The sequence below is a fragment of the Linderina pennispora genome (genome assembly GCF_002104995.1).
Source record: "Linderina pennispora strain ATCC 12442 chromosome Unknown DL89scaffold_14, whole genome shotgun sequence".
NCBI classification, from domain to species: domain Eukaryota; kingdom Fungi; phylum Kickxellomycota; class Kickxellomycetes; order Kickxellales; family Kickxellaceae; genus Linderina; species Linderina pennispora.
The window spans coordinates 1-11,837 of NW_024468262.1; the positions used below are offsets into that span (position 1 = coordinate 1).

Consider the following 11,837-nt stretch of genomic DNA (forward strand, 5'->3'; position numbering starts at 1 on the left):
GAGTACGCAGATGCGCCAGTTTATAAAGATCCCAATAGTCCCGACACAGGGCGACTCGCTGCTCCCTGTATGGGCACCAATGCTACGGTTGTGCCATTTTTGCAGTCATTGGGTGTTCCCCAAGACATTGTGGCACCGGCAAACTCGTCGACTCCGTATGCGGCAATTGGATACTCTGGAATACTAGGTCTGTCAAAAGACGACCTCAACGACCTCGCAGACAAGCTGAATGCCCATCGCAACAGCTCTGGATTACACCCGCTTGCTCTTCATCCTGCGCTGGTTGCTACATCTCAGGCGCACAGCTATTCGATGAACCGGGCCGGAAACATGACCAGCTACGATCCCAGTGGGTCGCTTGCGCAGCGCGTGGACCGACACGGGTTTGACTATGGCGCACTCGGCGAAATGGTGCTCGCTGGCACCCATGGTGTGACTGAGGCCATCTCGCAGCTGTGCGCACCAGGCAGCAGCACCCTCAGTGGGATTTTAAGCCCGGAGTACGCCTACATGGGGGCCGGGCGATCCGGGCAGTTTTGGACTGTGCAGCTTGCACGCGGCCGTGATGGTGGTCCACTGTGAGATAATACAGCTCTGCTGCAGGCACAGCAAAGGACATGCGTCTCGATTCTCACAGTGCAACTGCAGCGTATGTACGGGAATGAGATGTGTCAAGTTGTCCTGCTCCACAATTAAAAAAAAAAAAAAAAAAACTACAGCTCACAGCAGGCATATTTTGGGGGAGGTGTGGGATGGACGGTTGCAGGCTTATTGGTGCCAAAACGGCTGAGGCATCCCGCAGTGATGTAATAGAGCCCCGACTAGGACGCGGATCCTGGCTCTGCAACGCTTTGGCGATAATGCGATCGGCAACTCTTATTCCAAGAACGGCGAGTCGCACATGGCGGCTCGGCTCTATATTGCGCCTTTTCTCTGCAACCGCCATCTTCACGATATCCGTCCCCTCCAGCGCTCGGTGTGAGCCTTGCTTAAATAGCATAGTGCCCTAGTCGTACCCAGAAATAGCTCCATGCAGAATATTCAGCCTGCTATTTCTCTTTCCAATAATAGATACCAATAGAAAGAGCCTCGCCCAGACAATAAACCGGTATTGGTGCATCGCGATGCATGGTCCCGGTACGCGACAGTCACTTTGGCTCAAGTCCGAGAGGGGTTTGTGCGATGCCACACCGCAAAATGGCTCAATGATGTATTTATCAATGCGAACCTGGAGGCACAAGCTCCGGACCGCCAGACCGTTTAATATTCTGTCAGCCCGCTGTCAACAAACACGAGCATCGCTGCTTCTGTAGAATCGGACGAATGGCAGAACCACGGGCTGCTCCGGTCAGCCGCGGGGATCAGCCCTCTACCTAAGAAATTCCAGCTCTTACACCCACTTGTTTTCTATTCTGTGATGTAGATCCTTCAGCATCTTGCACATCCCTCGTTTTGCGCCCACTCGCGTTCACCCCCACCTTTTTTGCCCACATCCAGTCAGCGCCATATAGCGTTCCAGCTGCAACGCGGGCTGGTAGCAGCGCGCTCTTTGCCTGGCCACAGGCTCCCCCTTTTCAAAAAGGGAATCCAAAACGATTCCCAATCGCCAGAGCAACAGCATGGATGTCAAGCTATGAAAAACAACAACAAACGCTTTGCATCGGCCCAGCCCGCATCACCATGGGCATATATGTCCGCCCGTGGTCTCAGGCATCATGCAATGCCGGTTTGCTCTTTTAAACCCCCCCCTCCTGCTCCGTCTAATCCCCTTGACATCTCCTTTCCTCCCCTCACGTTCTTTCGCGTTTCATTTTTCATCCTTCCCCTTAACTATTTGCTGGTGCCAGGGCTGAGCCTTCACCGAATTTCTTTGCTATCCACACCCCTTCCCCACCTCTAACCTTTTTATAACCTCCCCCGCCTCCCCCGCTATCCAAATTCGAACAATGAAGCTTGCCACTGCTGTTGTCGCTGTTTCTGCTTTCGCTGCCCAGGTGTTGACCGCCTCCGTTGGTGAGGAGCTCTGCTGCGCTACCAACAGGGAGCGTGCCATTAAGAAGCTCCCGGCGCTCCTGTGGGTTCCTGACATGGACCGGATGGCTGCGGGCCAGTGCAAAGACATGGCTGCCAAGGGCGCCATTTCGCACAACGGTAACACGCCAGCGACCTACCAGCTGACCAGCCGTCTGGATCTTTTCGTGAAGGCATTCACGTACAAGGTCGCCGCGGAGAACGTCGCCAGCGGCTACGACAACGTCCAGGATGTGACCGATGCCTGGATGAAGTCGCCCGGACACCGCGCCAACATTCTCAACGAGGCCGTGACTCTGTGCGGCGGTGGTGTGCAAAACCCTGGAGGTTACTACACCGTCGACTACGCTGCCCCGATGGACCCTGCTGATGCCAAGCAGTTCAAGCTGCCGGCGTGTGATAACGGTGTTGCCACTCCTGTTACCCCCCCGGTTGCCCACAAGGCTAACCCGCCCGCTCAGCCGGCTCAGCCGGCTCAGCCTGCTCAGCCGTCGCCTGTTGCTACTAAGCCGTCGCCTGGTTGCCCACAAGGCTAGCCCCCCTGCTCAGCCTGCCCAGCCCGCCCGCCAGCCTGCCCAGCCTGCTCCTAAGCCGGTTGCCCCCTCGACCAAGGGTAACGGCAAGTGCAAGCGTGTTCCTAAGGGCTCGATTGCCGCTGGCAAGTGCAAGCCCTGCAAGAAGTGCACTGGTGCTGCTCCCTTTGCCCGCCGCCGCTAAGTGACAACCCCCTTCCTCGTCCCCGTCACGTCCAAATCGGGTGTTTCCTTGTGAGTTGTAAAAGGTGTCAGTCGGTTTTGCTGTTGGCTGGTGTCCTGAGGTAGCCAACTGGGAATATTTTGACGTTCAGCTGTAACATCCCTGGTTCTGTGTGTTTGTTCACCATATCTTGTATGTTTCCTAATATTAACTGTTTGCTGCCTCTGCTCGCCGCCTGCATTCCTACGACACTCCAGCAGCGCCACACGGCCCCGAACGAAACATTTTCTTCTTTTTCTACCTTCTCTTATGTTTTTTTTACTTTTTGGGCTATATCATCGTAATCATTAACGACTTCTGTTTGACCATCAATCCAACTTCAGCGAACAACTCTGGCGAGCCCATATCTGCGCGTCACGCGCAAACAGCCACGGGACCTATGACTTCGTACTGTCCCCTCCGTAGTGTCTGGGAAACCAGTTTCTCTTTCTCTTCCATCCACTTGTCATGTCAAGCAAGGTTCTATCGATCCAATCCCACGTCGTTGCTGGCTACGTAGGCAACCGTGCGGCCACTTTCCCGCTGCAGCTCCTGGGCCTCGAAGTCGACGTTATCAACACTGTGCAGTTCAGCAACCACACGGGCTACAACACGTTCCACGGCGACCGCTTCCCGGCCTCGCACATCCTTGACCTGTTTGCGGGCATCAAGGAGAACGGGCTCGACACGTACACGCACCTGCTGACTGGCTACATGGGCAACAGCGAGAACATCCGTGCGGTCGAGTCCATTGCAAACGAGCTGCTGGCAAAGAACCCCGACCTGTTCTTTGTGCTTGACCCAGTCATGGGCGACGAGGGCGCCCTGTATGTGCCCAAGGAGCTCATTGCGCTGTACCGCGACGTGCTGTGCCCAATGGCTAAGCTGGTGACGCCGAACCAGTTTGAAGCAGAGCTCTTGACGGGCGTCACGATTAGCACGCTGGAAGACGCCAAGAAGGCCTGTGACGTGCTGCACTCGTACGGAATCCCCAACGTCGTTATCACGTCGTCGGTGCTCGAGGACGCGGAGAAGCCGGTCGGCAAGCGGCTGCACCTGGTAGGGTCGGAGATTGACGAAAAGACAGGTGCTAAAAATACATTCCGCATCTCGTTCCCGCGCCTTGACGGGTATTTCACAGGCTCTGGCGATTTCTTCGCCGCACTGACCACGGCCCGTCTAGCCAAGCTGCGCAGCGACGGCGCCGAGACACCGCTGGAGCATGCCTGCGAGCTGGCTACGTCGACACAGGTCGGCATCATGGCCGCAACCAGGGATTTCCAAGGAATCGACGGGCGTACCAGTGGGCGAGAACCTGGCGCGTGGCACGCGTCCGTCGGACATGGTGCGTGGATTCGAGATGCGCATCATCCCATCGCAGCACCTGATTCTGAACCCGACCCTGCAATTCAAGGCCGACAAGATCTGAGAAGCTGGTTTATTACATAAAGCTATACATTTAAAGACATCTAGTCAGCCTGATACATACCTACAAAACAAGGTTTGGCGTTAGGAACAGTGCATCCGGGCGTCATAGAGTAGATGATGAATGTTTGACATATCATAGATCTTGGTAGTTTTACAGTCCACATGTAATTCAGGTAGAAAGTGCAGAAAACGTTTGTAATCATCTAGGCAAAAGTAATCGATTTTTGCCAGAAGGAAACGTACCATTTCAATTCGCCATTTCGCTAATTGGCCTCGCGACACATCGCCTGGATCGGAGAACTAAAAAGAAACTAGCTCGGTTAATAAAACAGTACCAATTTGTTTCCGGAATTCAGCGGTTGAATGGAGTGTGGATCAGCAAGAAAAGTGGCCTCATATGTTCGAATGGCCGTCACGGACCCCGGCGAGGGTCCAGCACAATCGCATGTCAGACGCAAATTACATAGTACCATCACGTACACCACCACAGGACAAATCGAGCAGCGGAAATATGCAAAAACGTACCTTTGGCAACAGAGAAAATTTTTCAGAATGGAAGCAGAGAAGAGCTAGAACCGATCCACAGTTTGAGCAGCGGAAGCTAATAACCAAAGGCGCCCACCCTTGTGATTACATTTTCTGATATGGTAATAAATCAAGCCACTGATTAAGAGCTCAGTGCGCTTCTGACTTGCAGCTACAAATGCTGTTTGCCACCTTGAAAGTGCGCAGCAGCTGGAGCCCCTCTGCTCTGTTGTCTGCATTTCCCATTGCACATATTTCCTGCATTGCACCCAAACTCTTCAATGACTAAACGTGTAGTGAAGTGCAAAACCGACGGCGCTAGCCAGCAGGATATTTCATGGATATTCCCAGCAAAAGGATGGCCAGATCAATCAAGGACCCACACAGCCAGTATGCACTGATATCTCTGAGCCTAGACCCAAACAAGGGAAATGCCCATCCCAGTTCTGGGACAGTGTCTAAATCTATGAATTTCACCTTGATATTCCGGACTTGGTTAATATCGCGAAACTGTGCAATGGGAAGACACTGGATATTGCCGCAGCAAGTAGTGATGATGCTACCGATGCGATCGAGGCTGCTATCACTGACAGCAATTCTAGAGGCAAAAATGCTCACGAGTAAGCCACGTAGAATCTTGATGACAAATGGCCAGAGCATAACATGGAGCCAATGTTTGGTGAGTATACTAAAATTGCTGCCAAGTCCAGAAACAACTAGCCTATTTCACTGATGATCAATGCGACTCTGCTGGCTTGAGGGCACACCTGGTAGTCACGAGCGACAGCCATGAATTTTCGCCAGATGAGGCGGATACAGGACTACACATTGATGGCGCATTAGGAATCGTTGACACCGACAGTGATATAGGCAGCCTCGGCATCCAGAACTTCGCTGAGATAGTCGCCGCCAGAGAATCCAAAGCCCACTCTTCACTAGCCTGGGATGCGCTGGTGCGTGATATCGACTACACCTGGGACATATTTGCATACCAGGAAGGCTGCTTGTTTGCATAGGGCTGGCTAGGTGTGGCAGCAGGGTCTGGGGTATTCACTTCTTACCTGACTTCGTTCTGGTGTCACCTGTGATTCACCTATCAATGTCAAATGGCCGGGCGTTCGTTTCTCGAACTGCTAGTATACTGGTTGCTATGGAAAAGAGACCAGGCAGGCTACGACACACCCATGCGCTGCATTGCCGAGTCAGGCTACTGAGAATTTGATTGCTACGATCGTACGAGCCAGGAAACCATGCGCCTATATTCGAATGCAGTTATTGTGAGTACTAGCAGCGTCCTTGGCAGACATATGCGCTGCTTCGTTGCATTCCCAACTATCGAGATGGCGACCACAGTACCAACTGATATTCATTACACCTGATGCACCTGTTATTAAGGACGTGTAGGAGCTATCAGCTACTGGCGACTGCAAGTCCAATGATCGAAATGAGGCGAAGCATCTGGAGCATACTCGCGACACATTCGGTGGCAAGAGCTTGGAATTCTCCTATGTATATTCTGCTGTGTGTGGTGATGGCATGATCCATATTGGCGAGAGGTCTACAATCGACAGCAGAGACAAGATCTTGAGCGCACCCACGGACGAATTGCGATCAGATGTATATTGATAAGAATGAGTCGATGCTTCCCTTGTTGTCTACACCGCTGATTGTGCCAGAAGCCTGTCGGTAAACTCCTGTGGAGTCCAAAAAGCGAAGTCAAGTTGATCTGCGTGCTATACGACGCAATAAAATGCCATACGGCGCTGGTAAATGGCTGCAAGCTGCTGCACCAGGATATCTCAACCAACAGCACACTTGCTGTCCGTCAGAATGGCAAGGTGTGCGGTCTTCTCCTTGACTTTGACAATGTGGTGAACCCCGAATATACAAATCGGTGATAGTTGCAGGGTACGTACTGGCAGGCTTCCCTTCATGAGCCTCAACAATCTCAGGGGTGTCAGCAACCGAATGCATGGGCTCTGGACAACTAGGAATCACTTTGTTATCTTGTCTGCTGGCTAGGGACCTTTGGTAGTCAATAGCGATGGCTGGATGTCTGAGGATGAGTTTCGGGACTTCCCTATCAATAGCTTGGCGCTATGGCAAAAGCATGGATGAAATTGGGACACGTCAAAAGTAGGCATATGGATACCTCAAAACGCTTTGCGGCTGGAAATACTTGTTAACTTCCCGTCCGGGTACAAATTCATAAATTGTCTTGCCGATGAGCTCCAGCATATTATTTTCTTCATGAAGGCTGTGGTGTTGTGTCAATAAATATGGCGTGCAGGGCCGTTGGTATTTTGTTATGTATAGTTTTAAATATGTAAATATAAAACAAAAAGGGGGAAAGAAAAAAGAGAGAGGAAACTACGAGCGCTGCGAACTATCCTTTATGAAAATTTCATTACTGTACAGTATCTGAGCATAGCAACGAAAAAGGGCAACAACCTGTGATCTTTATGATCACAGGCACCTTCATTTGTTGTATCTGTCGACATTCGGGTCCGGAGTCCCCTGCGCCACCATAGACAAAGCCGAAACGCATACGTACAAAGCCAGACAGACGATCAGCCTTCCTTCTTCCCTCAGTCATTTGAGAAGTTATTTTCCATATATTCTATAACCACTCATTAAGTTAACAGTATCCATTGGCTCAGCGTGAGAGTCGTTCTTGTTGTTAGCCGTTGTGACAATTGCATAGCGATGTCATGCTTGTCATCACCAGCCGTGCAACAGCAGATGCTATAGTAACAGGCAGTTGCTTCAATCTGTTTACTGACAAAAGTCTTTCGAAGGATATGGATCATTTGGCAGAGCGGGTGAAGTACGAGACGGGCATTTTAAAGAACCTGCAAGATTTTGATGATAATAAGTGACTGAAGGTATCTTTACAAACGAGCGTTGAATATATGCTACTCCGTAGCATGTGAAGCTATCATCAGCCAAGGATACGTGTTGTCATAAGTGGAATCAGTAAGCAAGTGTGCGGGCTGCTGCTTGGCAGCAAAAAAAGTTGGATTGTACATGTAAAAACGGCATACTGATATGAACACACGTCCAAAATAGATAATTCCTCTCAGGCCTGGTATTGGAAGCTCATTCCTGCTTTGCTTGGGCCAGCGTTACTGGCATAGGGTTTACTAACGATTCCTGACTGCCAGCATATATATGACCAGCAAATCAAATCAACAGATTCCGCACATGCCTGATCAGACCCGTTTCTTGAAGTTCCTGGATTTGTCGGGCACTTATATACATGCCGATCGGCAGGTCCGCGAGTATAGTGCTTAGGTGAGCGCGTCTTGCTAGTTTGGGTGTCTTTGACGCCCGCGTCTGACGCTTTCCAGTATTCGCGACAGCCAAACGTCGCTCTTCATCCACTTCTTTTTTTTTCTTCCGTCTTGTTGCTATACATTCTTTTCTTATTTAGGAGCATTGTTTTACGCCCTCTAATACGCATACCACCTATTCCAAAACAGGGAAGCGGTAAGGGTCATTGTTCTCAGTTCCGCGTATTTCGACCAGCTTCATAGCGTCAAAGTCCTACTACAAACATACCCTCTTTTTTCTCACTCACACGTCCTTTTTTTACTTTTCACAATATTATATACTACTAGATAATAATGTCGCCACCACACACAGCAGAGGAGGGGTCCAGAACCGAGTACGCGCATACGCACAGGACGGCAGAGCGACATTGGGCCGCAGCGGCCGGCCTCGGCAGAGCAGCACAGACGGCGGCGGCGGCAGAAGAGCGATGCGGGGCCGCGCAGTAGCAAGCCATTGCCGACACCAGGTGCCCCGGCCCGGACAGCCGTCAGCAGGTGCGGAGCAGCAGCGGGCGCAAATAATGGCAATGTTTGGACAATACACGGAATCCACCAGAGTCGCCGATGGACGGTGGGCAGACTGTCAGAAAGCACGGGGTCGTCGCAGCACCTGGAGTTCCCGTCGCCGACGCCGCCGACCTCGGATGGACTGCCGTCGAGTGGTGAGTCCTTGCCAAAGCTCGTTTATATGTCGCAGCCGAGCCTGCAGCGGGCGAGAGAAGAAATCGAGTCGCCAGGCAGGCGGCGAGAGAGTGTTAGTGCGGGCGGGTCAAGTAGAGCGGACTTGGCCAAGTGGCAGTGAGGTGCGCAGTATTCCGCGGGAGTCGTCGAAGCAGCAAGGTAAACCAACGGGCAAGGAGCTGTCGGAGCGCAAAAAGAAGAAGATCCTGAATGCGTACCACAACCAGTTCGCACAGCTGCTTGGCTACACACCGCGTACCGACATTGTAGGCGAGTCGCCAGCCATCAGCCTGATTTCGGGCGAGTCCGGTACATCGCCACGCACAATAACGCTCGAGGACATGCAGCTGGCGTCGCGGCTGGTTCCGCGTAACCCAGGTTCCGGCACAGGGCGAGCCAGTGGAGGACTCGCTGGTAGCGCAGCTCAGAGTCACGCGCTCTGAGGGGTCTGGGGCAAAAGGGTGGTCGCAGCCGTCGACGCCATCGCCGGGAAAGGACCGGGACTCGGGGCTATTTGGGCGGCCATTTAGTCTTACCAGCCCGCCAATGAACAGCACCGCGGGGACGCCGCAGCGGTTCGAGCCGATCCAGGAACTGGACGAAGAGGGCAGTTGGTCGCAGGCTGTAGCACGTCGCAGCGGTGTCACAAACCTGGCAATCAAGCCGGCCATACCGTTTGTGAACGACGAGTCCGATAGTGATACGCCAGACGAGACATTGCAGCCGGGCAATGCGAATGAGGAGGAGGAGCAGGGGCTGATCAGCGGCCGGCGCTCGCGGTCTGGCCGACCCAGCTATGACGTGCAGGTACCGCCGCCCGAGCGGATGGTGCGGACGCCGACACTGCTGGCGCGGTCGCCAACGCCAACACGGATGACGGAGGGCTCGCCGGTGTCCCCCACGCGGCGGCGCCGGGCAACAACCATGGCGTCGGATGCATCCCGGGCTGAGCGTGCAGGGGGCAGGGACCATACCCGGTCGCGGTCCTTCGGTGAGAGCCAGGGTGCGGCCGGGCACACCGTTTCCAGAGACGGTCATCCGGCGGCGCTCGCGCACCCAGTCCGCAAGCGAGGACAGACAGCCGCTGCTGGCCGGCAATGCGTCAGACGAGCTCGACGTACCGCTGATTCCACCACCACCGCCCTCCAGCAACATGCAGTTCACGGATCCGTTTATGGGCCGTGACGACGACACGCAGTACTTCTACGAGCCGCCACGGCCGGGCGACTCAGAAAGCGTGACCAGGACACGCATTCGGCGGCGGCGCGACCAGACAGCTGCAGGGTCGCCGTACAGCCCGCAATATACACTGGACATCTGGCTACTCACCATCGTATGCTGAGTCAAACGCCACGCACGAGCTGGCGTTCTTGGGCATCCACAAGCTGCAGAGCTCCATGTCCGATACGCGCACGGGCTCGCCGTACCAGCCTAGCATCCGGTCGCACATCAGCCACCAGAGCCGCCAGCGCGCGTCATCTGTGGCCAACGACTCGGCTGGCCAGGTGAATATCGCAGGTGATCACCGAGTCGTCGTCGTCGTCGTCGTCGTCGGATGGGAACTCGAAATGGCCGCAGAGGGCATCACCGGCGAAGTGACAGCACCGGGTCGCGTGTCAGTAGCATGCGCGATGAGATCGAGCAGCGCCAGCGGCCAAAGCCCGGTGACGATTTGCCAGCGCGCTCCGGCTCATCGCAGTCGGGACGGGTGCCGAAGACACCAGTTCTAGAGCGCTGGGAGTCGATATTGCGCGAGACCACCAGGTCGCCAGATAAACCGGTAGTGGCACCTGGGTCAGCCAAGGTATCGGAGATCCGTGAGATCATCGAGGAATGGCAGCGCTCCGAGTCGCCCAACCCCAAGGCGCGCCGGCAGACAGACGATCAGCAATCACCGGTACGACTGCATTGCCGCCCATGGCTGCGGGCAGCCAGGGCTCGCCGCAGCATTTCGTGGGCGAAATTGAATCGGTCGGCAAGGCTGGCAAAACCGCCAACTCGGAGTCCTCGTCGGATGGTGGGCGGCGGAAGCGGGAGACGGGCATTTTCGGCGATTACGCCGGGCTGTCGGCCGGCTCCACAGACAATAGCTCGCCATTGTCAGCCGCAGACTCACCACCACGTCTAGTGCCGTTGACGCCGGTGCCGCGACGTGTTGGTGCATCGTCCGATAGGCAGAAGCAACCGGCAGCCGCTCGATCGAATACGACGACATCGCGCGAGTCGCGGCAGTCGGTAGGCACTGCACTGTCAAGCAACGTTCCGCCATCGCTCTTTGGCAGCGACAAGAGCACTTTCGACACGCCACTGCTGTCGAGGCTCCCGGCAATCACTGTGCCTAGCGGCGTGCCAAGCCTGTATACGATTAATTCCACCGTCAGCGGTCCAGAAAAGCACGAGCGCGGAAAGTCTGTGGATATCCAGCAACATATTCTTGAGAGCGTACGCAGCGCCGTCGCATCACCGGTCAGCATTGGTGGCCACAAGAAACAGTCACTGGTGACAGATCCGCGTACCGCCAGCAATGAGCTGCTGGCAGGGCTGCAGCAGGTCAAGGTGGCATCGCCGGAGATCCGCAGCACACCTGGATCTAGGGCATCCAGCGACAAGTCTTCCTCACCCATCCCTGCCCACGTATCGACTGCCAAGGTGCTGGAGAGCCCTGCCGCCAACCTGCCAGCAGCAACGACTGCCGCAGACCGCCGCGATTGGGCGCGGCAGCGGCCAAACAGCCGCCCCCCACTCGCCACAGCATCGGATTCATCCAGCAGCCGGCCCTCAGCCGCTGCATGGGAGAAGAAGCTGAGGGAGCGTGCCGAGCTGGCAGCCAGCACAGTTCAATTAAGCAATCTGGAAGTCAGGCCAGTTGTTGTTGCGAGCCCTGCGGAATGCCATGCAGCCAAAGACCTCGGGCGGCTTGCCGTCAGAGACACCTGTGAAGCGCTACGACAAGGGGCGACGCGATTCGGCAATGTCGATGGGGACGCCACCGGTTGACCCGCAGGTACGCGAGGAGATGGTATCGCAGGCTCTGGCGTTCCTGGAGGGCGCACAGACCCCCTAGTGGAACTACTCAGGTGGCAAAGAAGCCTGGGCGCACGCCCA

General features: G+C 54.7%; 7 protein-coding genes across 7 annotated transcripts; 6 read left to right on the forward strand and 1 right to left on the reverse strand.

Annotated features, from left to right (window-relative positions):
* Positions 1 to 69: 69 nt before the first annotated feature.
* On the forward strand, positions 70 to 582 carry DL89DRAFT_259830 (uncharacterized protein; the record flags this gene model as incomplete). Its single annotated transcript, XM_040885721.1, has 1 exon — positions 70 to 582. The coding sequence occupies one exon, from the start codon at positions 70 to 72 to the stop codon at positions 580 to 582; it is 513 nt and encodes a 170-aa protein (XP_040740650.1).
* A 136-nt stretch (positions 583 to 718) lies between these two features.
* Positions 719 to 1,066, forward strand: DL89DRAFT_269748 (uncharacterized protein; the record flags this gene model as incomplete). Its single annotated transcript, XM_040888415.1, has 1 exon — positions 719 to 1,066. A coding segment is annotated over exon 1 (230 nt), but the record flags the coding sequence as incomplete, so codon positions are not given.
* Positions 1,067 to 1,743: 677 nt separating this feature from the next.
* Positions 1,744 to 2,900, forward strand: DL89DRAFT_58348 (uncharacterized protein). Its single transcript, XM_040891833.1, has one exon. It carries the CDS (start codon positions 1,947 to 1,949, stop codon positions 2,565 to 2,567), a length of 621 nt encoding a protein of 206 aa, XP_040740652.1. The 5' UTR covers positions 1,744 to 1,946; the 3' UTR covers positions 2,568 to 2,900.
* Positions 2,901 to 3,234: 334 nt separating this feature from the next.
* DL89DRAFT_295093 (Ribokinase-like protein) lies at positions 3,235 to 4,195 on the forward strand (the record flags this gene model as incomplete). The annotated part of the gene is made up of 2 exons (XM_040890595.1): positions 3,235 to 4,017; positions 4,052 to 4,195. The coding sequence occupies 2 exons, from the start codon at positions 3,235 to 3,237 to the stop codon at positions 4,193 to 4,195; spliced, it is 927 nt and encodes a 308-aa protein (XP_040740653.1).
* A 759-nt stretch (positions 4,196 to 4,954) lies between these two features.
* DL89DRAFT_269750 (uncharacterized protein) lies at positions 4,955 to 6,474 on the forward strand. Its single transcript, XM_040888416.1, has 2 exons — positions 4,955 to 5,398; positions 6,124 to 6,474. The coding sequence occupies exons 1-2, from the start codon at positions 5,057 to 5,059 to the stop codon at positions 6,343 to 6,345; spliced, it is 564 nt and encodes a 187-aa protein (XP_040740654.1). The 5' UTR covers positions 4,955 to 5,056; the 3' UTR covers positions 6,346 to 6,474.
* A 2,734-nt stretch (positions 6,475 to 9,208) lies between these two features.
* On the reverse strand, positions 9,209 to 10,226 carry DL89DRAFT_58484 (uncharacterized protein). The gene has a single exon (XM_040891840.1). The coding sequence runs from the start codon at positions 9,885 to 9,887 to the stop codon at positions 9,243 to 9,245; it is 645 nt and encodes a 214-aa protein (XP_040740655.1). The 5' UTR covers positions 9,888 to 10,226; the 3' UTR covers positions 9,209 to 9,242.
* DL89DRAFT_58483 (uncharacterized protein) lies at positions 10,227 to 11,837 on the forward strand. The gene has a single exon (XM_040891839.1). The coding sequence runs from the start codon at positions 10,566 to 10,568 to the stop codon at positions 11,727 to 11,729; it is 1,164 nt and encodes a 387-aa protein (XP_040740656.1). The 5' UTR covers positions 10,227 to 10,565; the 3' UTR covers positions 11,730 to 11,837.

Bases quoted from the DNA above. Each gene is read 5' to 3' on its own strand.
- DL89DRAFT_58348 (XM_040891833.1), top strand. From the start codon at position 1,947: ATGAAGCTTGCCACTGCTGTTGTCGCTGTTTCTGCTTTCGCTGCCCAG.
- DL89DRAFT_269750 (XM_040888416.1), top strand. From the start codon at position 5,057: ATGGATATTCCCAGCAAAAGGATGGCCAGATCAATCAAGGACCCACAC. The intron at 5,399-6,123 runs GTGAGTATACTA...AAGGACGTGTAG, and splicing joins TAACATGGAGCCAATGTTTG to GAGCTATCAGCTACTGGCGA.
- DL89DRAFT_58484 (XM_040891840.1), bottom strand. From the start codon at position 9,887: ATGTTGCTGGAGGGCGGTGGTGGTGGAATCAGCGGTACGTCGAGCTCG.
- DL89DRAFT_58483 (XM_040891839.1), top strand. From the start codon at position 10,566: ATGGCAGCGCTCCGAGTCGCCCAACCCCAAGGCGCGCCGGCAGACAGA.